Source organism: Mus musculus, chromosome 2 (assembly GCF_000001635.26).
Source record: "Mus musculus strain C57BL/6J chromosome 2, GRCm38.p6 C57BL/6J".
Lineage (NCBI taxonomy): Eukaryota > Metazoa > Chordata > Mammalia > Rodentia > Muridae > Mus > Mus musculus.
The window spans coordinates 165,479,874-165,503,876 of NC_000068.7; the positions used below are offsets into that span (position 1 = coordinate 165,479,874).

Consider the following 24,003-nt stretch of genomic DNA (forward strand, 5'->3'; position numbering starts at 1 on the left):
TGTATGTAACACTTGAAACATATAACTCTATGGAAACATGTTGTAGTTATAGTTGGGAGGGAACTGTCATAGTCAGCTTTACCTGTCAACTTGACACAGCTTACACTCCCCTAAGAAGGGAGTCTCAACTGAGAGATTTTTAGCAGACCATATTGCCCTGTGGGCATATCTGTGAGCGATTGTCTTGATTGTTCATTGATGTACGAGGGTCCAGTCCACTCTGGGCGGCATCATTCCCTAGGCAGGTAGCCCTGGGATGTATGAGAAAGCTAGGTGAGCATGAGCCAGAGAGCAAGCAGCATCCTTCCGTGGTTTCTGCATCAGGTTGCTTCCCGCAGTGATGGACAATGGCCTGGAAGTGGAAGATGAAAGAAACTCTTTTCTCCCCTAAGTTGCTTTTGGTCAGAGTGTTTCATCAAGGCAACAGAAAAGCCTGTGATGTGTTCCTGAGTGTCAAGTTCAATCCTTCCTTGTGAATACCCACAGCTAGCCCTCCCCGGGTGCTTCTGTGGAGCCTGGCTCCATCCCAACAGCATTTCATGCATTAAGCCATTGAGAGTTCAACCCTACAAACTTGTCCTCAGATGCCTCATTTTGCAGAAGGGGAACCATATACAAATAGCTCAACAAACTTAGCCAAGGGTACAAAATGGGGACTTGAACCACAGTAATACAGCCTGAGTTCACATGCCAATCTTCCATGACCCACAGTGTGACTGGCCCTCAAGGGTTCAAGACTTCCCAGGTCTATCACCCATCCTGTAACAAATATTCCAAATATAAACCTGTTCTGAAAATACTCGGGTTTTTCTTCTTGTTACTCTCTAGAAGATACGGTGTAACAAGCAACTGCTTAGCTTATGCTACCTTGGGCCCATAAGTAACAGGACTGATCTAAACTATGGGGGAGGGGGTGCAAACGGTATGTGAACTAGCATGTTATACAAGGCGGCAGAACTCCTGTGCTTAGCCATCTCCTTTGGATGTTCCAGAACCACAGACACCAAGGGACAGCTATGTGTGCCTTTCTGAGGTCTGAGGTCACTAATGTTAGTGACGACACGGGACAGAGCCACTGCAGTCAGTGTGGCTCTCTCTCTCCATCCCAGGTGCTTGCAGATGCTGCAAACTTCATGTGTGTGCCCACTCTCCGGGATGATCCCCACCATCAGCACCTTTGAAATGCCCAGCATGGGGGTCCCCAACCTTGGTTACCTGGGGGAACCCCTGGGAGATTTAGAGACCCTTGTGTTCCTCCACCCCCACAAAGCTCCACCCAGCAACCCTGGCAACTGTGAACCCACTTCCCATCTAGAGTTCCTCCTGTCCTGGATGGCTGCATCCATAAAATCAGACAGTGTGTGCTCCCCACTGGATATGTTCTCTATCTGTATCCCCATCCTGCCCATGGGAGCCTTGCTCCTTTTCATTGTTAAATAACCTTCCATTGTGACGTGATACATTTTATTATTCATTCATCGGTTGACAGACATTGGGGCTATTTGCATTTTTGGCTGATAGGAACAGTGCTGCTTTGAGCATCGTGTGCACAAGTGTGTGGGGGTGGGGGTTTCAGATGTGTGTGCACCTGTGCATGCAGGTGTGTGTACACATGTGTACCTGTGGAGGGCAGAGACTGACACTGGGTATCTTCAATTACTCTTTAAATTTGTGATCGACGTCTCACTGGGACCCAAAGCTCACCAATCAGGCCAGGCTGGCTGGCACAAAGGATCCTCCTGTCGCTGCCTCCTCAGCACCAGGATCACAAGGGCACACAATGTGTGTGTGTGTGTGTGTGTGTGTGTGTGTGTGTGTGTGTGTGTGTGTGCTTTATGTTGGTGCTAAGGAACAAATTTAGACTTCACCTTTACATTGGCTGAGACTTTACTGAAATTTGTTTATCAGATTAGTCTTGAATTTACAGCTATCCTCCTTTGTCAGCCTCTTAAGAACTGGAATTATAGACTTGGATTGGGGGTGTGGACTTTGGTCTCTTGCCAGAATCTGATTCAGATGATACTATTGTATGTTCATTCATTCTTACAGTTAGTTACCTTTGACTTTAGGCAAGTGAAGTTTTAAAACTTTATTTCAGCTGTGACTTTGAAAAGCCCCCTTTTAACTTAAAAACTTAAGTCTATAGTGTTGATTAATATACAGGAAGAGACCAAGTACCTTAACGTGCAGAGAGCGCAGACACAGTGAATGTGCAGGCCTGGGAAGTCTTGAGAGATCCCAGGCTCACCCCCCAACCCAGCACAGCACAGCACAGCATTCCTGTAAATCCCAAGGGCAAGTGACTTCCGGGTGGACCTGTCCCAGGCTGTGATGAAACCTCCTCCCGTGACCCTAAGCTGGCCCAGTTCGGCATCATCAAAGGCAGCAGACAACCTCGAGTGGGCAGGCCAGGCCTGCAAAGGGCGCTTTGGATCTTCCAGGCTGTGGTGGGTGGGAGACACAAACTGGCCCACCCCCTAAGGCCCTAGTGCACGTAGCTGGGACCAGAGAGTATGGGAAGGAGCCCTGGGTGGTCTCCCCTGCTCCAGAACCAGTTAAAAGATTAGAATAGGACATCTGGCCTTAGAGCAGAGGTTTCTGCCCTGTGGGTTCAAACGTAGCAACAGTAAGCTTAGAGTAGTGATCCCAGGAGCCTATTTCCAGTGCCAACCTGCAGTGGAGGGACATGCAGAGAGCCAGCCTGCCACTGAGAGATACCCAGAGTTAGGCGGCAGCTGATGGATACCGAGAGGCAGCCTGCAGCTGGGAGAGACCTCTCGCTTCCCTGTCTCCCCTGTGAGGGTGGTCAGGAGGCAAGTCAAAGCCCTCCCAGCTCTTGCCCTGCCCAAGTGCTATGCTCAGTCCTCCCGGACTCCTGTCCCTTTGTGTGTTCATGGCCTCGCAGGTGACTTCAATTGTCCTCCTCACAGAGAAAAGACTGAAGCTCAGAGATGCTGGTTGTGGCTCAGGCCACACTGTTCATACTCAGCCACACTGTCTCAAGAGGCCTCTTGGGCCAGGTTGGGCTGGCCCCAAGACATATAGGGCAAAAACTAAATGTGACTTCAGGTGTCTGTTGTGCCGCCACACTCTTAAGGTCAGAGAGAGGCGTGCCTGTGATTTCCGGTAGCCATTAAAGGACTTGTGTCTCAAGAGTGCTGAAGAACTTCATATAGGACGTCAATGGCAGAGTTATAGAACAGCACCTGGAGAACTGAGGCAGGGGAATCACAAGTTTGAGGCTAGCCTGAGCTACATAGCAAGACCTGCCTCAAACAGGGAGCGAGGGATGGGGAAAGAGAGAAAAAAAGACAAACCTGAGACTGGGCAGCAGGCCCCACAGTGCTTACTGCTGCAAAGAAACCAAGCAGGAAGGAGGGAGGGGCATAGGCAGCCTCCTCTGCTTCCTTCCCAGGATGATGGCTCCTCCCCGCTCCTCTCCTGGGCCACTGTCAGCATCTCCCAGTGTGACACTGCTTGGAACCTCCAAGAGCAATATTGGCTTTGAGATGGGTCCCAGCAGAGCTCTCAGGTGGGGGCTGGGATTAGTGGCCCCCCTAGTGGCCTAGAGGGCCAGCCACTCATCCTTGGGGCTTTCCTTCCTATGGGGCGGGCTGTACTCCGGCTCCTGGCAGAGGGGGAGGCTACACACAGTGGCCTTTGATCCAATCAGACCCCCAACATTCTCATTGTTTTTTGTTCCGAATCCCAAGCCAGGATTGTTTTCTGCTTTGCCTCTAGCAGGGAAGCTGGTGGGTAGGTGGAGCCTGTGTACGCGTGTGGCTCTCTGTGTTTGTGTACGTATATATGTTTGAGGATATGTGGAGTGTATGTGTCTGTATGTGATGTATTTGTGTATTCATGTGTGTGTGTATTTGCGTGTATATATGTATATATGTGTGAGATTGTGCTTTTATATGCACTCATGTGCATATATAACTGCATATATGTGATAATGTGTGTATATGTATTAAGTGGGCATGTGTGTATTTGCATGTGTGTGTGTGTACACCTTTATGTGTGTTCTGGGCAGTGGAAGGCTCATATTAATTCTTAATACTCCTCTCCAGTGAGCATCACCAGGTCCTGTTCAACTCCCCACAGTTTTGGCAGCAGCAGAGTAACATAGAAAGGGCAGGCATGGTCTATGGCCGATCATCACCAAGTGCAGAAACCAGAGCCTGCCCATCCTTTCAGGGGCAGCCAAGTCACTGTCCTTCCTAAGCTGCCAGGACTTTGCTGCTGGTCTGTGCTCTGGGCTGAAGACAGAGCCACAGGAGCCCTGTCCTGTTTCACTTCTCTTGCTGGCAAAACAGCAGCTTTGGGGAGAGGGCTCACTATAGCTACAATTCCAGGCTTTAGTCTATTATTTTAGGGAATTCACAGTGGGAGGAGCTCGAGGCAGCTGGTCACATCACACCCACAGTCAAGGGCGGAGAGGAAGGAACGCATGCCTGTTTGCTTCCTTATGTGCGCTCAACTGAATTTCTCCATTCTTATCTAGTACATGGCCCCTGCCAACAGCATGGACTGCCATGCTGAGTAAGTGTGGAGACAAAGAAAAAGTATGGATGTGATTTGAGACATGATAAGTTAGGGTGCCTGGAGACATGAGGAAGGCTTGCAGACTGTCTTCTCTGGGACTCGCAAAGGCTCTGGGGGGAGTAACGTGCAGATGAAGAGGGGAGGTTCCCCCCTGTCTTACATTCTGTGAGGTCCGTATGGCAGGAATGTTGGGCCCAGAAGCAGCCTGAGTGAAGGATGGTGAGGAGGGGTGGAGCTGGGTGAGGGGAGCACAGAGTCCCCTCAAAAGTGTGTGTGTGTGTGTGGGGGGGGAGAACAGACCCATGAGGCTCTCTCCAGATGCTCTTTCCATAGAAGTCAGCTCCCTGGATTTCTGCAACCACCCAACTGTTCAACATGGGCAGCTGAAGACAGTGTGGGCCCAGCCAGAAGGTGCAGCAATGTCTGACCCACACCAAATGCTTCACCTTACAGGTGGGGAAACTGAGGCCCAAGGAAACCTGGACTCTCCAAGTGCACAGAGGCAGCTGGAGATTGGCTAGGCCTTGAGTGGGATCGATCTGAGCGCAAGATGGGTCTGGAATGGTCTTTCACTGCCCCTACCTTGAGCTAAGTGGGCAAGTCCATGTTTCCCAAAATCCCTACATGACCAAGCAAGGCAGCAGGTGCTGGAGACAAGGTGGCCCCTCAGGCCTGTAAGTTATCTTCTCGGGCTCATATTCTTTGGACTTCAGGTAGCCACAGTGGCCCTTTCAGTGAGTAGTAAGCAGAGGCCTACTTGCATGTGCTGTGAGACAGGGAACAGGGCTGGGATAAAGCCAAATGGCAGAGGACAAGTTCCTTCCCCACCTGCCTCGGCACACCATCATTTTCCTCTCTCTTCTTGACTCCTTACCTTTGCTGTGGCCTCGTGGCCTCAAGAAGGCTGCTGAGCTGCCAGACATCACCACGTTTAAAAAGCAGGAACTGTTGCCAGGCTTGGTGACACATACTTTTGATTCCAGCATTGAGGAGGCAGAGGCAGGCAGATCTCTATGGGTTCAAGGCCAGTGTCTGCTAACAATGAGTTCCAAGACAGCCAGAGCTACATGGTAACACCTTGTCTCACACCCTGACCCTCCAAAATAAATAATAAAAGTAGAAATTGTTAAGGGGTGTGTGTTGGGGGTTTGGACAGGGAGAAAGTTCTCATTCCACTCTCCTATCAGGGACAAATCTCCCAAAGAAGGCATCTTTGCCCTGGTGCTTCACATAGAACTCCTCTATCAAGAACTAGCCTGGTTGGAGAGATGGCTCAGTGGTTAAGAGCACCGACTGCTCTTCCAGAGGTCCTGAGTTCAATTCCCAGCAACCACATGATGGCTCACAGCCATCTGTAATGGAATCCGATGTCCTCTTCTGGCGTCTCAGTGTACTCATATACATAAAATAAATAAAATCTAGATTCTGAATATAAGAAAATAAAAAAGAAAGTTAAAAAAAAACTAGCCTGAACCTCTCCTAATGAATTCCTAGACACATGGTGTGTTGTGCAGTAGCAATGGGGTTGACTCTGTAGGTTGTCAAGAGGAAAGCTGACTCAACTCTGTCATCTGGAACATATCGAAAGCTGTCTCCTGCCTTCCCAGCATGCACTTCTAGCTTTCCTCTTGGCATCCCTTGCTTTTCCTCAGTTAGAAATGCAGATTCTCTGGCAACGAGGGAAGCAGGAACTAGCCTCGTTACTCAGTCTACAGTGGGCTGCCACAGCCTGTCTTCAGTCTCCATAAACAATACCACTTGAATGGCTTCATGACAGTGCTTGCTCACTGTGGTGTGCCTAGCCTTGTGGCCATGTCCCACCTGAATGGTGACATCTGTGTCTGTAGTGCTCTGTGACTCAGCTCCCCTTCAAGGAAGGACTGGAGTTTCAGGGAGGGACAGCAGCTTCTGGCTGTCAAGCATGGGGGCATGGGTCTCCTTGCCCATGCCCCTGCTCCACCTCAGGGAGGCCCACTGGAGACTCTGTGATGTGGGATACCAAAGGCCTGGCCACCCTGTCCCATCATGGGACATTTCTGACAGCCATCTGGCTGCATAGCTTTGGGGCTGGCTGAGGGTTGCTGGCCCATCTCCTGGCTCATCTCTTGCCTCTGCAAGCCTCTCTCTCCCATTACCTCCTGTACAGCTTGACTCAGGGTCTGCCTCCTGGGACCTGAGCCAAGACTGCTTACAGCAGCACCACAGGGGGCACCCAGCCTGCCCTCTTTCCAGATGAGGACAGAGGTACAGGAGGGGCTCCAGGCCCGCAGCTACAAGCAGAGAGACATGGATAAAAAGCCAGCGAACTTCCACACATTGGAGTAGCACGGCGTTGAAAAGGGTCCAGCAAGATGGTCCGACAGGTTAACCTGCCTGCTGCCAAGTCTGAAAACCCAAGTTCAATAGCAAGGATGCACATGGTGGAAGGAGTGTCAACTCCCACAGGCTCTACATGCAGTGGTACATGTAAATTTAAAAAAATTTTTTTTCCAAAGTGTGTCCCTCTGCCTGCTGAGTCTGGAGGAATGCAGAGCCAGGCAGCAGGAAGCCCCAGGAGGAAGTCCTAGTGTTCAGCACTAGTCAGGGCCCCAGGACAGACAATGGGATTTCCCCATTGCTGGGAATGCCCCGTGGTCCAGCCAAAGTGCTCACCCAACACCTACGGGAGGGCCAAGCGAAGAGGATGGGTGAGAGGTTGGGGCAGAAAGAGCAATCTGCCTCACGTGTGGTACTGAGTGGTCACTGAAGTGTCTGCCAGGGTGGAAGCCAGAAGTGGCGTCCACTCGCTGTGAGCTGAGGAGCAGGCTCAAGAAGGGGAGAGAATGGCAAGCTGGGCAGGAGAGAAGGAAATGAGGGAGGGAGGGAGGAGGGGAGAGAGGGACAGGAAAGCTTTTCTCCACCTCTACCTGTCCCAGAGTGACGGTGACAGGCGACCTCTGGTGGCACAAGGCAGACACTGCCTTGGTGTCAGATGCCTTGAATCAGACTTTAGCTGCTGGTGAGGGGCTGCTCCATCAGGGCTGGGGGGACAGCAACACTGTGACTGGGAAGGCAGTGAGGTGCTGGCCTGAGTGCAGGGTCAATCAAGTGCTGAAACCCTCACTAGCTAGGACAGATAATTTAACCTTTAAAAATAAAATTGGGAGCCAGGCATGGTGATGCATGCCTTGAACTCAGACCAGCACATGGGAGACAGAGGCAGGTTAATCTGTGTTTGAGGACAGCCTGATCTCCTTAATAACAAGTTCCAAGTCTGCTAAAACACACACACACACACACACACACACACACACACACACACACACACACACACACACACACACACGTATGTATGTATGTATGTGATGGCTTGTATATGCTCGGCCCATAGAGTAGTACTTTTAGAAGGTGTGGCCTTGCTGGAGTAGGTGTGTCACTATGGGAGTGGGCTTTAAGACCCTCATCCTAGCTGCCTGGAAATCAGTATTCTGCTAGCAGCCTTCAGATGAAGATGTAGAACTCTCAGCTCCTCCTGCACCATGCCTGCCTGGATGCTGCCATGTTCACACATTGATGATAATGGACTGAACCTCTGAACCTGTAAGCCAGCCCCAATTAAATGTTGTTCTTATGAGAGCTGCCTTGGTCATGATGTCTCTTTACAGCAGTAAAACCCTAATATACATGTGTATATGTATATATATTCTCTTAAAAATCAAATTGGCAAAGCATGGCTCACATCAGCTCTTAGCTGCCTCTTTTTGTAAAGCTCAGTAGCAGAATCAGCTCTTACTTTTGATGTCACATCTCACACCCCACCCCCACCTTCACAAGGGGGGAGGGCTTCCCTGTCCTGTACAGTAGTGTTCTGTGGACATGGCCTGCTCATCTTGTACTTACCAGCATACCTTTGAGGCACACACCATTCACTACTCATGGCCCCACGGACTGCTTGCAAATGTAGTTACAGTAGAGGAGAGAGTGGCCAGGGTCCTCTCAGGGCTGGGCATGTATCCGTGTTGTGTTTTACTTCCCTAGCCCTATCCAGACTCAGACTTTAAGCCCTGCTCCATTTCTCTGCACCTGCTACCTCCTGTAACATGCTTTCATATGTGCAAAGATCTTAGTGATTCTCAACTGGGCTGGTAGTGTCAAACCTGGGGTATGAGTCCCAGCCACCATTTCCAGTGGCCCTAGGACATATTTCCCTAATGGACTGGGCTTTGCACCAAGTTGCCAGAGCTATTGTCTCATCCTAGCAAAACACTTCTTGCTCTCACATAGACTGAGGACCTGGAGCTGCAAAGGTCCCCTGTGCCCTTTGTGAGACTCCATCCCTGGCAAGCTCCCTTCCCATCACAGGCAAGGACTGGGTGCAGATGGGTAACACTCCTGCTGGGGGGCGTTACTAGGCTCATCATCTCTCTCGTACCTGCAAAGATGTGCCCTCAGTGCTACTGCTACCAATAGGCCACACCTCACCAAGTCCACCCAGACCAGGGACTTCACTGCATGCCCACTGCTGCTTCCTCCCCAGCCACTGTCACCAAAGGGTGGATGTAGTAGCAGCCCGTGGATATCAAGTGTCTCGCTTCCTCTCTTCCCCACAGCTCTTTGTATGCCAGCAACCAACGCACCCACAAAAGGATAAAACTTTTACCGCTGAAAATCCTAGGAGGCTTACAAAGGAAACCATCTTGATAGGGGACCCTGCATGAACTGGCCTTCCCCAGCCTCCTCACCCATTTTCTGCATTGTGGAACTGGCCTTGTCCCCCAGGACTTTTCACCAACTTCGCATGACCATGCGGCCCTAGAATCCCTCCCTAGGCTCCAGAACCTCGGGTTTGCTTTACACCTTCCCTCGACACAAGACGGTCATGCATTCTGTCCTACAGGCAAAGCACGGTTCCCTGCTCCTCTTGAGTGTCAGGGCCAGCACTGTGAACACTAGGGATCTAATGTATGTGTGTATCAGACAGTCATCTCCTCAGGCAACTAACTGTCCTTTCTGTACGTGAGGAAACTGAGGGTAGGCCTTCTCCATTATGTTGATGGTAACGCCGGCTCCCCTGGCCCTTAGAAGTCATTGAAAATGTTATACAAATCGGTGTCTTATAAAGTCAGTCATATTGGATGCTTCAGTTCTTGTCGGGTCAGTAGGGTATGGTGGCTCACACATGCAAACTCAGTACCGGGAGGCTGAGACATGCTTGAGATAGTTTTGAACATTTCACAAAAGCACTGAAACTCATGGAAAGAGCGCTGGCTCTGGAGTCCTGAGAGGGCATCTCTTGCTCCCCGTGAGACCTAGGCCAGCTCCTTGTACAGCCCACCACTCACAGTGAAGACATCCCAAGGACTGCTTTATTGCTGGCTATGAAAACTCCTGGCACAGAACCTGGCATACACTGAGCAAAGCAGGCAATATTAATCTGTACTAGTGACATCCACCTGGGAAGGGACATCTTCACCCTCTCCTGGCCATCTGTCACAGCAGGCCACTCAGGTGGCAGCAGCTGTGGTGAATGGAACAGTCCTGGTCCTGTTAGAACTCAGTTTTCAGACTCAGTCCACCCAGATTATCAACCTCATCACACGCTCCCTCACCATCTCTGCTGAGAGACAACCCAGCTCCCTTCTCTACCCACATGAGCTTCACGACCTATGGCTACAGAGCAGCAAAAACTCAGTGTTCCAGGTCTCCGAAAACTGTTCTTTTTCAAAAGATTTATTTATGCAGATGAGTGCTCTATCTGCATGTAACCCTGCAAGCCGGAAGAGAGCATCGGATCCCATTACAGATAGTTGTGAGCCACTGTGTGGTTGCTGGGAATTGAACTCAGGACCTCTGGAAGGGTAGTCAGTGCCCTTAACCTCCCCGCCCCCTTGTTTTTGCTGTTGAAAAACTGTGAGCCTGCTTTCCTATAAAAGAAAAAATGGAAGTACTTTTTTTTTCATCTTTTAACAACTCTCAAGAATATTTTAACAATGTGTTCTTGCTACTTTTGTTATCCGTGTGTTCAGGAGGGGGGGGGGAGTGGGGGAGGACATGAGCACATAGGTGCAGGCTCCTGAGCAGGCGGAGGCAGCACTGGGTCCCTCAGCTGGGTGCTGGAAACCACACTGGAGTCCTTTGGAAGAGCAAGTACTCCTAGATCCAGGCCACCTCTCCAGCCCCTCAAAAACATCCTTTATATCAAACTCCAGACACCCACGTAGGAATCCACACTTGGAACAAGCTCCACGGAGCAGTCCACTGCATCCCAGTCGGAGCCTGTTCTGCTTTCTCAAAGTGGAGTTTACATCCACTGAACTAGCCTCGAGCACAGTCTTCATACATATAACAAATACCCGACCAGAGTAAAAGGCAGACAAAAAACTGCATCCCAAACTGAGTCCCTGCCTTGTCCTTCCAGGGTGTCTCAGCTCAAGGCTGCCTGCTCTGCATGAGCTCCACAGCCACTGTCTGGGAAAGCTTGGTGATCTGGAACAGCCAGGTCTAGGGCTGGGATGCAGCTCAGTTGGTAGAGTGCTTGACTAGCAAGCCCAAGGCACCAAAGAAACCAGATGTGACAGCACACATCGATACTCCAACGGATACAGGAACACCAGAAGTTCAATGTTATCCTCAACTACATAGTTTGAAGCCAGCCCAGGCTACCCACCCAGCTCTGCCTAGAATAAACCTCATGTACATGAAGCCCCTGAGAACAGTGAGCCATGGATGGTGGTGGCCCAGCACGATCACAGACCACTTAACAACCCATGCTTTGCTGAGGGGTCCAGCCTCGTCTACATCATCCTTCACCGTGAGCCAGTTCACCACAGCTCCACTACCCGACCATGGACCGCTTTCGCCCTCTCAGGCGCACCTCATCTAACTTCTTCAGCACTGGACTGGACTTCTGGGTCGAGGCCCCGTAACTCTTCAGAAAGGCTTCAAACACGGTCTCGGTGTGGGGGTGCGTGCTGAGGAAGGCCTTCTCCAGGACATAGAGGTCGACGCCTTTATCTTCCGGCAGTCCTGAGACAAAGCTCAGCCCAAAGTCGATGAGCACGATGTGCAGCTGCGCCAGGGGCCGCCTCAGGAGCATGTTGGAGGTGGTGAGGTCCCCGTGAATGAGGTCTTGGTCGTGCATTCCGGCCAGAACCTGCCCCATCCTCCTGGCCAGGTCCAAGAGGCACTGGGGGTCCTTTTCAGTCTCCATAGTGGATTGGATATAATCCCGAACAGTCACCGAGTCTTCGATTTCTTCCATATATAAGCAGTTAGACGCATAGTCCACAAAGAAGACGACTGGGGCAGCTATCCCTGCAATGGACACACGTGGTTAGGGAACGCATCTTCATGAAGGCCAGCTTCATGCACAGGCAGACAGCTTTGGAACAGGGTTTAGACTACTGTGGAAAATGATACAATTTATCCAGAGCTTGCCCTGTTAAAGCCCTGCAGGACTACGGCCTGAGACCAGGCCAGGGTAAGTCTGGAAGTATCAAGGCTTGCTCCTCCTTTCTCAAGCCACCTGAGGACTGGAATTCATTGCTGCTCCCTAAAAACAAACAAAACAAGAAGCCAGAAGGAAAGCATCCTGCAGTCTGGGCAGTTTCTACCTGACAGTCACCAGGCAAGTGGCTAAGCAGGGTGTCACCTTACAGGCTCATCTGTGCTCTGGAACAGGCAGGTTCAGATCCCTTATTAGGCGTGAAACCTCAAGGTTCCCTTAGCTACTCTATGCCTCAGTCTCCACAACTGTAAAGTGGTAACAAAACCTCCAGTTAACACCAGGAGTCTCTCCTGAATGTCAACCAAGTTCAGAACAGTTTCCTAGAAACTGGGGTACCAAGGTAGCCCCCACCCATGTCTGATAAAACTTACAAAAGGTAAAGGAGAATATATGAACACTTCTTTATAACTCCATTGCCCCTCTAGGGCAGAAAAGCACAGGCCTGTTCACTTCTGCATTTCCCCTGGCTCCTGGCACCTATCAATGTCCTGGCAGTGGGCACCTAAAAACCATTAAAGAGAAAAATAGCAAAGGCTCGGTGGTTCTGGGCCACAGACAGGCTGCCTGGTAGCTGTGGAACCTCAGGCACTTCCCCTCTTTGAGTCTCATTTTCTCTGGAGTAATGTTGTTGTTGTTGTTGTTGTTTTGTGGGGGTGTGGATGTTTTTTAAAGAAAAGAATAACAATTTAATGAAATCAAACATTTACTGAACTATGTCAGCATAAGAACATGTGATGCATATGCCTTCTTTAATGACCACAATATCCCTGAGATTCCGGTGACATACAAGGTAACTGGGCTAGACGACTCGCTGAATGGCTACGAGGGAGACAATGCAGGGAGAATGTGAATCCACAGAGCCCGGCTCCTGCCACCCGCCTGTCAGGACACCTACTGCTTAAGACCACCAAATGGAGAGGGAAGGACGGTAAGCAGAAACAGAGAAATGAGAAACGGAGGGACCCGAGCGCTAAACAAGCCCCGCGAACCAAACAGAATGGCGTCCTGACTGTCGCCTTGAGTCCTTAAGCATTGCCATCTGATCCTGTCCCCTAGAAATCGGAGCCCCGTCTCTCACGTCCCACTGGTCTCCCGCAGCCCTGTCTGTCCCGTCTCCCGGAGCCCCGTCCGGCCCCCCTCACCCGCACGGCGGCAGCGGAGCAGCGCGCGCGCCTCCTGCACTGTCCGCCGCCGGCCGAGCCGCGCCTCCAGCTCCGGGTGCCGGTAGCTCTTCGGGAAGCGGTGCTTCACCACGGCCGCGCGGCCCTGGAAGCGGCCACGGAAGACGCGCGCCTCGGCGCCCTGCTGCACCAGCTCTAGGCCGCTCAGGAAGAGGCGGCTCCGCTCGCGCGCAGCGGCCAGCGCCTCGGCCTCCGCCTCCGAGGACGTGCCAGCCATGCCTCCGACTCCTTCCGACCCTGACCGCGCCGCTTCCGCTCGCTTCGGAAATCCTCCGGCCTCTTCCGCCATTAACACCGCCCCACACAACACACTTCACCCTGCTAGTTTGGTTCCGCCTCGCGACCTTTCCGCGCTCAGCGGAGCCTCTAGGACCTGTAGACTTGGCCCTTCCCTGTCTGTCTTCGTGAGCGCTCAGCAACTTTAGGCCAACAGCTTCTCACTCTTCATCACGGTGATGCTCCGGCTTTGGGACCTTTTTTTTTTTTTTTTTTTTTTTGAGACAGAGTCTCACGGTGTAGCTCAGATTAGCTTTGAACTCGTGTCCCACTTCAGTCTATGGAAACATGCTCTAAGCCGGGAAGGAGGCAGGGACTAGGCGAAGCTTTCTATCCGGAGACGCCACCTGATGCCTGGCACCAGCCTGTCAGCAGCCAGCACCATCCCTCTCAGATCCGGTATCTTCAACTACAGAATGAGGCTGCCTGGTTCTGCTAGGGTGAGGGCTTATCAGAATTAAGAGGCTGATTACGCGGTGCCGGTGGACAGGGCTCTCTTCACATGGCCTTTGACCCCCTTGTCCCTGCCCCACGCTCCTTGGGGCTCTGTTGAAAATACAGAAGAGAAGCCCTTGAGTCCCGGGTTGCTATGGCACCAGCATCTTGGCTCTGTGGTCCCTGGGTTTCGTTCATATTCATGGCAGGTCCCTTTTCATAATCAGACCCTTTGTGTGGGCAAAATGTGTTTTCCAGCAAAGCGCACCCAGAACCCGGTTCGTTTATATCCCCCAGTGCTCAAGTCTGTAGCTTCATTATCATAATTGTTTGTGTCCACCCAGCCGTCTCTATGGTAACCAAACCCATCTGAACCCTTGCCTTAGAAATCTAACTGTGCAAAGGTGCTGACCAAAGCCAGGCTTGCTAAGTCAGGCTGAGTTTAGCTCTTTAAAGCGGCTTCAAACCTTTCAGTGTCTCCCTACTGTGCTAAGAAGAAAGACCTAAACCTTAACTGGGCCCATGGACTCCTGCATCCCTTATAAACCCTCCCCTCTCCAGAATCCCCACCCATCCTCCATGATGCTCCCTCGGCACAGAGCCTTTGCACCTGCTATTTCCTCTGCAGGGAAATGTTTGTCCAGCTCCATATCACCTAGAGCTGCAGGTTATTCTCCACTGCAGGGTCACTTCCCCAGACAAGCCCTTCCTAGCCTCTATGAGGAGAGTGAGTTCAACTGTTATCAGCCCTGGTTTTCTACTTTCCAGACCTGTTTCAGATTCCCTTTGGTTTTGGCCGTTCAACTGCTTGATTGATGACCCACCCACCCCCCAACACACTTTACCCTGCTAGAGTGGTTCCCATCACACAGAGCCCCCCACCCTCCTGCTGTGTAGCTACTCACAAGGCAGGGATTGTATTGCTTCCATCTCTCCCTCAGCACCAAAGAGGTGGGTACTGGCCTAGAGTGTCTTAGGGATGGTGCATATGTGTGATCCCAACACTCAGAGGCTGTGCAGTGCTCAGATGCTCAGACAGGAGACTGCAAGCCTGATACTAAGTGAGACTGGGGGGTTGAGGGTAGGGACGTTTAGATTCAAATTTTGACCTTTTAAAAATATTTCATGAGTGTGTGTGTGTGTGAGACTTTTTTTAAACAACCAAATGGGGAAGTGGAATTGACAGTTTCTTGTCTACCTGAGTGCTGAAAAGGTCGTTAGAGATGTGGGTGGAAACCTTAAAGCACTGAATGAGTAAATGAGTTGACTGGAGAGATGAGAGACAGGCTGGTCCACAACTGGCCCCTGTAACTTGGCGGGAGAGCAGGAAGCTGGTGACTAAGGGTGGGTGGCAGGGACCCTCTTTATTTTGCTATTTCCAGGGGCAGGTAGTATAAAGTGCAAGTTTGACTGTAAAGTCATATATTCCAGGCTCCATCCCAAGAAATATCAGAAGGGAATTTGGTAGGGATTCCCGGCTACCGGTGAGAAGTGGGCTGGCCAGCTATGTTCCTCGAGAAACAGCAAGTGTTCTGCTGAGAACAAGAGCCAATGCAGAGAGCCAGTGTCTTCTATAATGGGGAGGGGTCCTAAGAATATGGAAATTTTATCCAGGAAGAGGGATGTCGATGGGCTAAAAGCCTGTAACAGAGTGACTGCCTCCAAGACAAGGGCTGTCACTAGCAATTGAGAGAGCTCACCTCACAGATAACGCTGTACATGTGGAGTTCCCAACTTGTGTGTTTCAGCCTTTCTAGAATTCTAACACTGCTGTGGTGGTTTGAATGAAATGACCTCCACAGGCTCATAGGGACTGGCGCTATTAGGAGGTGTGGCCTTGCTGGAATAGGTGTGGCCTTGTGGGAGGAAGTGTGTCACTGGGGGTGGATTTTGAGGTTTCATATGCTTAAGCCAGGCCCAGTGTCACTGTTCCTCCTGTTGCCTGCCAATGTGGAGATAGAGCTCTCAGCTACCTCTCCATGTCCATGTCTGCCTGAATGCCACCATGCTTCCTGCCATGACGATAATTGACTGAACCTTTGAACTGTAAGCCAGCCCCAATTAAATGTTTTCCTTTATAAGAGTTGTCACAGTCATGGTATCTATTCATAGCCATAAAACCCTAAGACATCTGCCAATAGCAAGACAGAGAAGCAGAGGATTTCTCTCTCCTGTTCTTGTCCAAACTGTAAGCAAACCTCTCTCTGCTCACCAATTCTTGACTCCGATGTTTTTGACAAAGTGTGGGACAAAGACCCTGAGACCCCTGGGTCACAGAGGTACTGCTTCCAACCCCCCATGGGGAGGGTCACACACACTGAGGTGACTGATGAGGGACCTCTGCCCTGGCCTAGAAGAAGAGCATGGACCAAGAATGTTTCCATATGGCACTGTGCTCTGACCAGGGTGCACTTGGGTGGAGGACAGGGGCCTTCCCCTTGGGTATACTGCCAGCTAGGGTGGGGACTCATGACTAGGGTGGCAACAAGAAACAAGCTTAAAGGAAGGAGAAATATATTAGGCACCATCTGAACTTACATCCATCTCCCTTCCTCTTCTCTCCTTCTCTCCTCTGCCAGCTCTCTCCTCCAATGGGGTCACTTTCTGGGGAACTGGCACCTGCTATCTTCACCACCCCCAGCAGAGGGCACCCCTGAATCAGTTTCCTATGGTAGAAACAGCAGGTGCAAAGGGGGTGTGATGGGGCAGGAGGGGGGATTCTGGAGAGGGCAGGAGCTCACACCCTCAGCACAGAAGGGAGTTGTTGGAGGGTTTGGTGCAGGTTTAAAGAGCCCCTCTCAGTGTCACAAGTGCCTGCTACACATTTCAGAGCCCATGCAGGCACCCTGGCTCTTCTCAGATCTCACCTCCTCCCCTACCCTAAATTTCTCCAGCTCTTGTGACTGAAGGACACAGAGCCCTGGGTTTTATCCCAGCACTGCATAAACTGGGCAAGGTGGTGCATGCCAGTAATCCCAGCATGTAAGAGGCTAAGGCAGGACATAGTCTCAGGTCTTCCTTGGTTACATAGCGAGTTCGAGGCCAGCCTGAGCTACAATGAGACCCTGTCAAGTAGGGGAGAGGAGGAGAAAGAAAAACTGAGGGAAAAAAGGAAAGACAAAACAAAAAACAGCAGACAGGTCCCCTGGTGGAAGACTGCACACACTGGGTACAGGTCCCTGACCGTGACAGGCTAAACACAGGTCCCCCTGGCCATGACAGGCTGAATTTCAGCCGTGCTGCTTAGCTGTCCAGAGAGTTCAGACTGTGGTTGTCAAATGCCCTCTGTGATGCTCTTGGTAAGACTCTGGCTAATGAAGAACCAGCCTGCCTCCATCTTAGGTGTCTTTGAAAGCCACCTTACAAAGGCTCATATCCTGTTTATGATTAAACCTCTGTTCCTCGAAGCTTGGGCTGTGCCCCAGCTGTAACCTTAACTACACATGGTTCTGCACGGTCCAGGAATAGCCGCCATGTCTTTGTCTCAGAAGGTCGTTCTGAGTAATTGCTATGCTTATGTTCTGCTCCTATAGCTCACCTATCCTACCCATCAAATCCCTCATTTGGAAACCCCCTACCCCTGAGGTATAAAAACTGTGTCTTCCTCACATCCTGGTATCTCTCTAAAATCCTAACTCAGGGTGAGACAGCTGGCTGGCCAGTCCCAGGTACCTCTAAAATAAAGCTTGCTTTAACCAGACAATTATGGATTTGTTCTTTCTCCTCAAAATTTTCCGGTTTAAGAGACAGCTTCACAGATAAGACCACACAGACTATTCCCTCAGCACGTCTGTGCAGTAGAAATCCACAGGGCACCATGTAAATGAGGGGGGCATGGCTGTGTGCTTCGTGAACAGCACAGACAGCTGGCTGTGGTTTGCTGCCTCTTGATGAAACTGGTGGCCTTTGTCACAGCCCTCAGCATTCCACCTTGCCCAGCTTGCTCTCTCATTTGTGACACTATGGACCTGCATGGATGCCACTGTTATCTGAATTTGCCTGTATCCTCTATCAGCTGGCTGGGTCATTTGCCTCTATCAGAACTCACAGGTAAATAAGGAGTGGCTCTTCTGGTGTTGGCACACAAGGACTCTTGTGTGCCAAAGGCGTTTGGGTGGGGCTGACTGAAGCTTAAGTCCAAGTCCTGACAACTAGAGGCTTGTGGTTCCAGGTTCTAATGCCAAGATGTATGGCCCCAGGTGCCCTCATTGGAGGCTGATCTATACTCTGACTTTGGATTGCCAGTGGCCCAGCATTCCTCAGGCACTGTAATTCTCTGCTGCTCGTAGCAACTGCAGTAGTCAGGCTCAACTAGTATCACAGTTCTGTAACCTTAGTGACACAGGAGGACCTGGAATAAAATGGATACTATAAAGGATCTACATATAGTCATGCTTAGGAAATATTTTCTTAGTTAGGATTAGCATTGCTGTGATGAAACACCATGACCAAAAGCAACTCAGGAGGAAAGGGTTAGATTGGCTCACAATTCCACTTCATAATCCCTCATGGAAGGAAGCCAGGGCAGGAACCTGGAGGCAGGAACTGATGCAGAGGCCATGGAGGGGTGCTGCTTACTGGCTTGCTCCTCGTGGCTTGCTCAGCCATCTTTCTTACAGCACCCAGGACCACCAGCCTAGGGATGGCACCACCCACAGTGGGCTGGGTCCTCCCCCATCCATCACTAATTAAGAAAATGCCCTACAGACTTGCCTGCAGTGAAATCTTATGGAGGTATTTTCTCAATTGAGCCCCCCACCCCTCTGATGACTCTAGCCTGTGTGCGTAAAATTAGCACAATTAAGTTACCTGAAGTACAACTTTGCCCTGCCCTCAGTGTGACCGGAAGAGAAGTAGTCATCTAACCAGGCTTGTTAGAAACAGCCTCGTGCCAAAACTGCAGTTTCTGCTTACTGTTCAGCACACTGACCTCCAGTTAGGCTCCAAGACAAGCCTGACTTACAACCGGCTGTTAGGTCCATTCTCATACCAAAGAACATTCCACCAACCAGCAGTCCAGAGGACCTCACACCTCACACCAGGACGGCCTTCAGTCTGCCATCAAGCCCAAGTTCCCTTATGGGGAAAATATTTAAATGAACAGCATGGATGAACTTAAGAAATAATTCTGGCATCTTGTTTAAGTTGTTAGAAGTGTGGCTTGAGGCCAGGACTTGAAAGAGAGTCAAGGATGACAGAGGAACGTATATGCCTAAGGCTTGTATAAACTGGCGAAGTTTCCTGTTTGGGGCTGTTTCCTTTGTATGTTAGCCAGAGTCAGTCGACTGCTATTACTAAAGGGTTTTTCCTTTATTAAGCTCTAAGTGCGTGGAGTGATTTCTCATCGGGAAAGCTTATTTATTCTATACTATCAGGTGTCAGGGCTCTCAGCTCCCATAATGCCTGTGGCTACTGGAGCCTCAGGTGTCAGCCCTCAGCAGTTACTGCAAGTAGTGTTAGCTTGGGGCTTGGGGTCCTGGGGCCCTTTATCCTTAGTTCTTGACAGCTCCCAGGAACTCTTTCAGAGACAGGACAGTAGTCCCTGATCTTAGCTCTTCATACCCTCTTTATATTTCTGATGCCTTTGTCATCTTCCGTGTCTCTTCTCCACTATCTCTGGAATTTCAAATAACTGAGGAAGGGCCCCACAGCCCATTCTGAAGGACAATAAGGAGATCTAGGTCCTGCCTACCGCAACCACTGCAGGATGTCTGGAGCCATCCTGACTGGAACAAGGCCCTGCTGGGGCAGAAGTCCTGGCTTCAGCTGCAGTGTCCTCAGAGTGACCATAAGGTGTCCAAAACGGCCAGCCTGCCATCAAGGCAACCCAGAGAAGTAACTCCTCAGTTAATGGCTCCTGTACCAGGCTCGAAGGTATGAGGGAAGGGCCTGTCTGCTTCCACTCACAGGCCTGTAAGGCCCTGCTCTGAAGTTATTTACCCATTAGAAAAAACACATTAGAGAGTGCTTTAAAAAAAAACCCTAAATCTATATCAAAATTAACAGTCTCTGTAGCATTGACCAATGCTCATGCCTCATGCCTCAGTGCCCTGGGAGAGTTGGGTCCCTCTGCCTGTTCCAGTTCATCTGCCCTCATGGGTCAACACCAGGACATTGTCTATCTAAGCTGGTACTCATGACTCCAAGGAAGGCAAACACCCCTCATCGGTTGTCATGGAGCATTGGCTGTGTGCAGGGCAGAGTCCTGGAACTTTATTCTCAACTGAATGCTGGAGCCAAAAAGAAGATACAAGGGACTTTTAAACAGTTCCCATTCACACGGCTTCATTTTTGTGGAGAATAAAAGAAGCACAATAAATAAACCAGGTCTATGATATGTCCAAGGTCATGTAGGTTTGCTGCAGCCGAGAATTGGCAAGGCAAATAAGCCCCCCACGCCACCCCTCTCCCAGCTGTGTGTGGCATATCTGGTCCACACTTCTTCCTTTTAGGTGGTGTTCTCCTGTTCTCAGTCAAGGTGATTAATAGTGATGGAATAGGTGCTAGTTATTTATCATCCCATGACAAATTCCTACTAACCTAATGGTTTCAAGCAAAATTAATCCCCTTAAGAGGTATACACATGGTAACAGTTGAGATCAAGGCAACAGCCAGGAAGAAGTGTCAGGCAGGCAGGGTGGGGAGGAGGCCCGAGCGTGCTGTGGTCTTGGCTGACGATCAGTCCTTCACAGGCAGCTGGTCTAAGGCCCTCAGTTCCCCACAGGTTAGTGCCTGGAGTGGGGGTGGGGGGGCTTCTGTAGGGCACCTCACACTGTGGCAAGTAGCTAAGTGAATGGTTAAGTGACCAGGTATCAAGCAAGAGTAAGGCTGACACTGCCAACTTGCATAACCAGATCGTAAATCTGGCTGCCTGCCTTCCATTTGCTGGAAGCCCATCACTAGGTCTCCACTACCAGCAGGGAAACCAGGGAAGCCGATGGCCCTAGGACACAAATGCCAGGGGGCAGGGACCATTGGCAAGCAATGGAAAGGCGCTTCCTCCTTGAGAGGGTCAAACAAAGAGAGAAGCCTCAGTTTTCTGGAAGAGACAGACACAGCGGCATCAGTCAGGCGCACACCCCTACTGCGCAGTGTGAGCCACGAAGACCAATAACGTCTAGACCATTCCAGGCATGCGGCATCTACGCATAAGTCTCACTGGAGTGGAGCAGCGCTTGCCAAACTGCAAGATCACAGTTCCACAGAAGAGGGAAGAGCCACCACATGGGACAGGCTGAGAGCTGTGCGGAACGGTGGGACAGTAGGACAGTTGGAAGTGCTGCACACACAGGGAAAGAGCCCTGCTTCCCAGTAACTCCTTGTTACGGTTTGAATCCCAAGTGGCCCTTCCCCCATGGGCTTGTCTGAGTCTGAATGTCCATCTTACCGATTGGTTTAAAGGTTGTGGAGACTGGAGGTAAGACCTGGCTGGTGGAAGTTTGAGGGTTATTCCCACCACTTATTTTGGCCCAGAACTCTCTGCTTCCTGTCTGTCATGACATGAGGTGTCTGTGACAGATTTTTGCCAGTATGAACTGCACCGTGTCTCTCCTGCTGTGATGAACTGAAGTCCCCCTGAAACCATGAGCCAACCTAACCCTTCACTCCCATAAGTCAATGCTCTTGGTTATTTTTGGCTGAGAATTGCAAAAGAGTCTCAGGCAAGTGTGCCGTCTCCCTTGGCCTCAATTTTTTTTTATTAGATATTTTCCTCATTTACAATGGCCTCGATTTTCTTGTCCCCCAACATGGAGTTAGATTGTGGCGATTCCTACCTCCTTAGGCTCCGGTGGGGTTAATGAGGAGGTAAAACACTAACGATATTAGGTAATTATCAAAAGTAGATTCTCTCGATGGTTTCGGTGCTCAGTCCAGTTATTACTGCTGTACAAATTGATGCAGCTCGATCAAGCATTTATTAAACTCATGCATGGGACATGGGGGGCTTAAATTCTATCTGTCATGGCCATATAATCTCTAATGCCTAGGCTGGCCAGGACTCCTGGGGGCTGGAATCATTCACAGAGCCTGGCTTTGAGATGACCCAGATGCTAGGACTATATATCGAGGCATATAGATAGATAGATAGATAGATAGATAGATAGATAGATAGATAGATAGATAGATAGATATAGTGTTATATAGTGTTACATATATTGTCAGTGTGGGCTTCCTCACAGCAGGGCTGGCAGCTGGACTTTGTCATCGTCAGCTGTATGAGACAGGGTCTCCCTGAGTAGTCTAAGCTGCCCTCAATCCTCCTACTTCAGCTTCTCAGTTGCCAGCTTTATGGATGTGTGCCACCAATCCCAGTTCAGTCAGACTCACCTTGAGGGTCAGGGTCCCAGCGTCCTAGGGTCTCAGCCCAGCTGTCACATGGCTTGCTACTCCCTGCAATCTCTTGGTGTACACACACTAGGGAGAGAGAGTGAGAAATTCTGGGCTGTGTTTTCAAACTTTGTAGTCTTTCCAGACTCCAAAGGGCCCTGCCTCAGAAGGTCTGGTCTACAAACATCTCTTTGTCAGTGTCTTAGTTAGTTAGGGTTTTATGGCTGTGAACAGACACCATGATCATGGCAACTCTTACAAAGGGCAACACTTAACTGAGGCTGGCTTACAGGTTCAGAGGTTCAGTCCATTATCATCAAGATGGGAGCATGGTAGCATCTGGGCAGGCATGGTACAGGAGGAGCTGAGAGTTCTACATCTTCATCTGAAGGCTGCTAGCAGAATACTGGCTTTCAGGCAGTTAGGATGAGGGTCTTAAAGCCCACACCCACAGTAACACACCTACTCCAACAAGGCCACACCTACTCCAACAGGGCCACACCTTCTCATAGTGCCACTCCCTGGGCTGAGCATACACAAACCATCACAGTCAAGGTACTTGTGTTTTCCTAAGGCACTTGGCCCTCTTGGAGAAAGTGCTCCTGAGACAAAGCCTGTGTGTGAGCAAAGGAGAGGCTGGGGAGGGCTGTGCTCACTTGTGTGCTGAGCCTGCCTCTGGTCCTGGAGTGAGAATTACTGGCATTGTCCCTAACCTAGGGGTCAAAGCCATCCCCTCCTCCATTCTACATGGATGCCCAAAGCCATTTGGCAGTAGGCACAGAACCCTACGTCTCCCTGCCCAGCCTCCTGGCAATCTTTACCAAGCCTTCCCCTGATTTGCCTACATGTCTCCATCCCAACCATCAGCATCAAAATGGCTTCCTCTCTTTTTGCATCAGCTGCCCAGCTCCCATCCTTGCCCATGTAACCATCAGAATTTGTCTCCTTCAACTGGGATAAAACTCCTCGTTCCTGGTCTGGGGCTAGACTCCATGGCAGAGTGCCTGCCTGGCATACGGAAGGCCTTAACTTCAGCTCCCAGCACTGCAGTGAACCCAACACTTATATTCCTGACAGAACCCCAAGATCTCAGGATGGCGCCCTGGTCCACCCACTCCTCTCCACTTGACCTCTCTGAACCCCTAGATTCCAGACCCTCAGCCTTCACTTCGTATGCTCCTTTGTTCCCCACTGGCTCCTTTGCTGTCCCCTTTGCTGTCCCCAGGGCCTGGTCCATCAGGACAAACCAACCCAGCCATCCCCAGCTGCCTGGCTCGGTGCCCAGGCTAATGCTCTCCAGCTGCCCTTCCTTATACTGCTGGGCTCCTCTGACTCCTTTAGATCATTTTTTCTTCTGCCTTTAGAAGTAAGCGCCATAGGAAGAAGGACCTTGTCTGCCTTGTTCCCTGGGGCACCCCAAGTCCAAGCCAGTGTTCCTGTGGGATGGAGAGGGAATGGTGCTGAATGGCTGTGATGTCAGAGGTGCTGAGTGGGGTGGGGGTGGGGGTACACATGGGAGAGGCCGGCACAGGATGTGTGTGTGTGTGTGTGTGTGTGTGAATATGGGTGAGACCTGGCACAGGGTGTGTGTGTGTGTGTTTGTGTGTGTACACTGGGCAGGCCAGTGAAGGGTGGGCCACAGTGACTGTGGAAACTATTTGTAGAGTGACAGTTTCTCCGGGGAAACTTGAAGTAAGTTCCTTTGTGGGGCAGCAGGGCCGCCACAGCATTGGCTGTCGGGCGGTACCGGGC

At 50.7% G+C, this 24,003-nt stretch overlaps 1 protein-coding gene across 1 annotated transcript; it reads right to left on the reverse strand.

The window, feature by feature from the left end:
* Positions 1 to 10,238: 10,238 nt before the first annotated feature.
* Positions 10,239 to 13,441, reverse strand: Trp53rka (transformation related protein 53 regulating kinase A). Its single transcript, NM_001007581.1, has 2 exons — positions 13,174 to 13,441; positions 10,239 to 11,838 (listed from the first exon to the last, which is right to left on the reverse strand). The coding sequence occupies exons 1-2, from the start codon at positions 13,427 to 13,429 to the stop codon at positions 11,360 to 11,362; spliced, it is 735 nt and encodes a 244-aa protein (NP_001007582.1). The 5' UTR covers positions 13,430 to 13,441; the 3' UTR covers positions 10,239 to 11,359.
* Between the last annotated feature and the right edge of the window lie 10,562 nt (positions 13,442 to 24,003).

Bases quoted from the DNA above. Each gene is read 5' to 3' on its own strand.
- Trp53rka (NM_001007581.1), bottom strand. From the start codon at position 13,429: ATGGCTGGCACGTCCTCGGAGGCGGAGGCCGAGGCGCTGGCCGCTGCG. The intron at 11,839-13,173 runs GTGAGGGGGGCC...TGTCCATTGCAG, and splicing joins GCTCCGCTGCCGCCGTGCGG to GGATAGCTGCCCCAGTCGTC.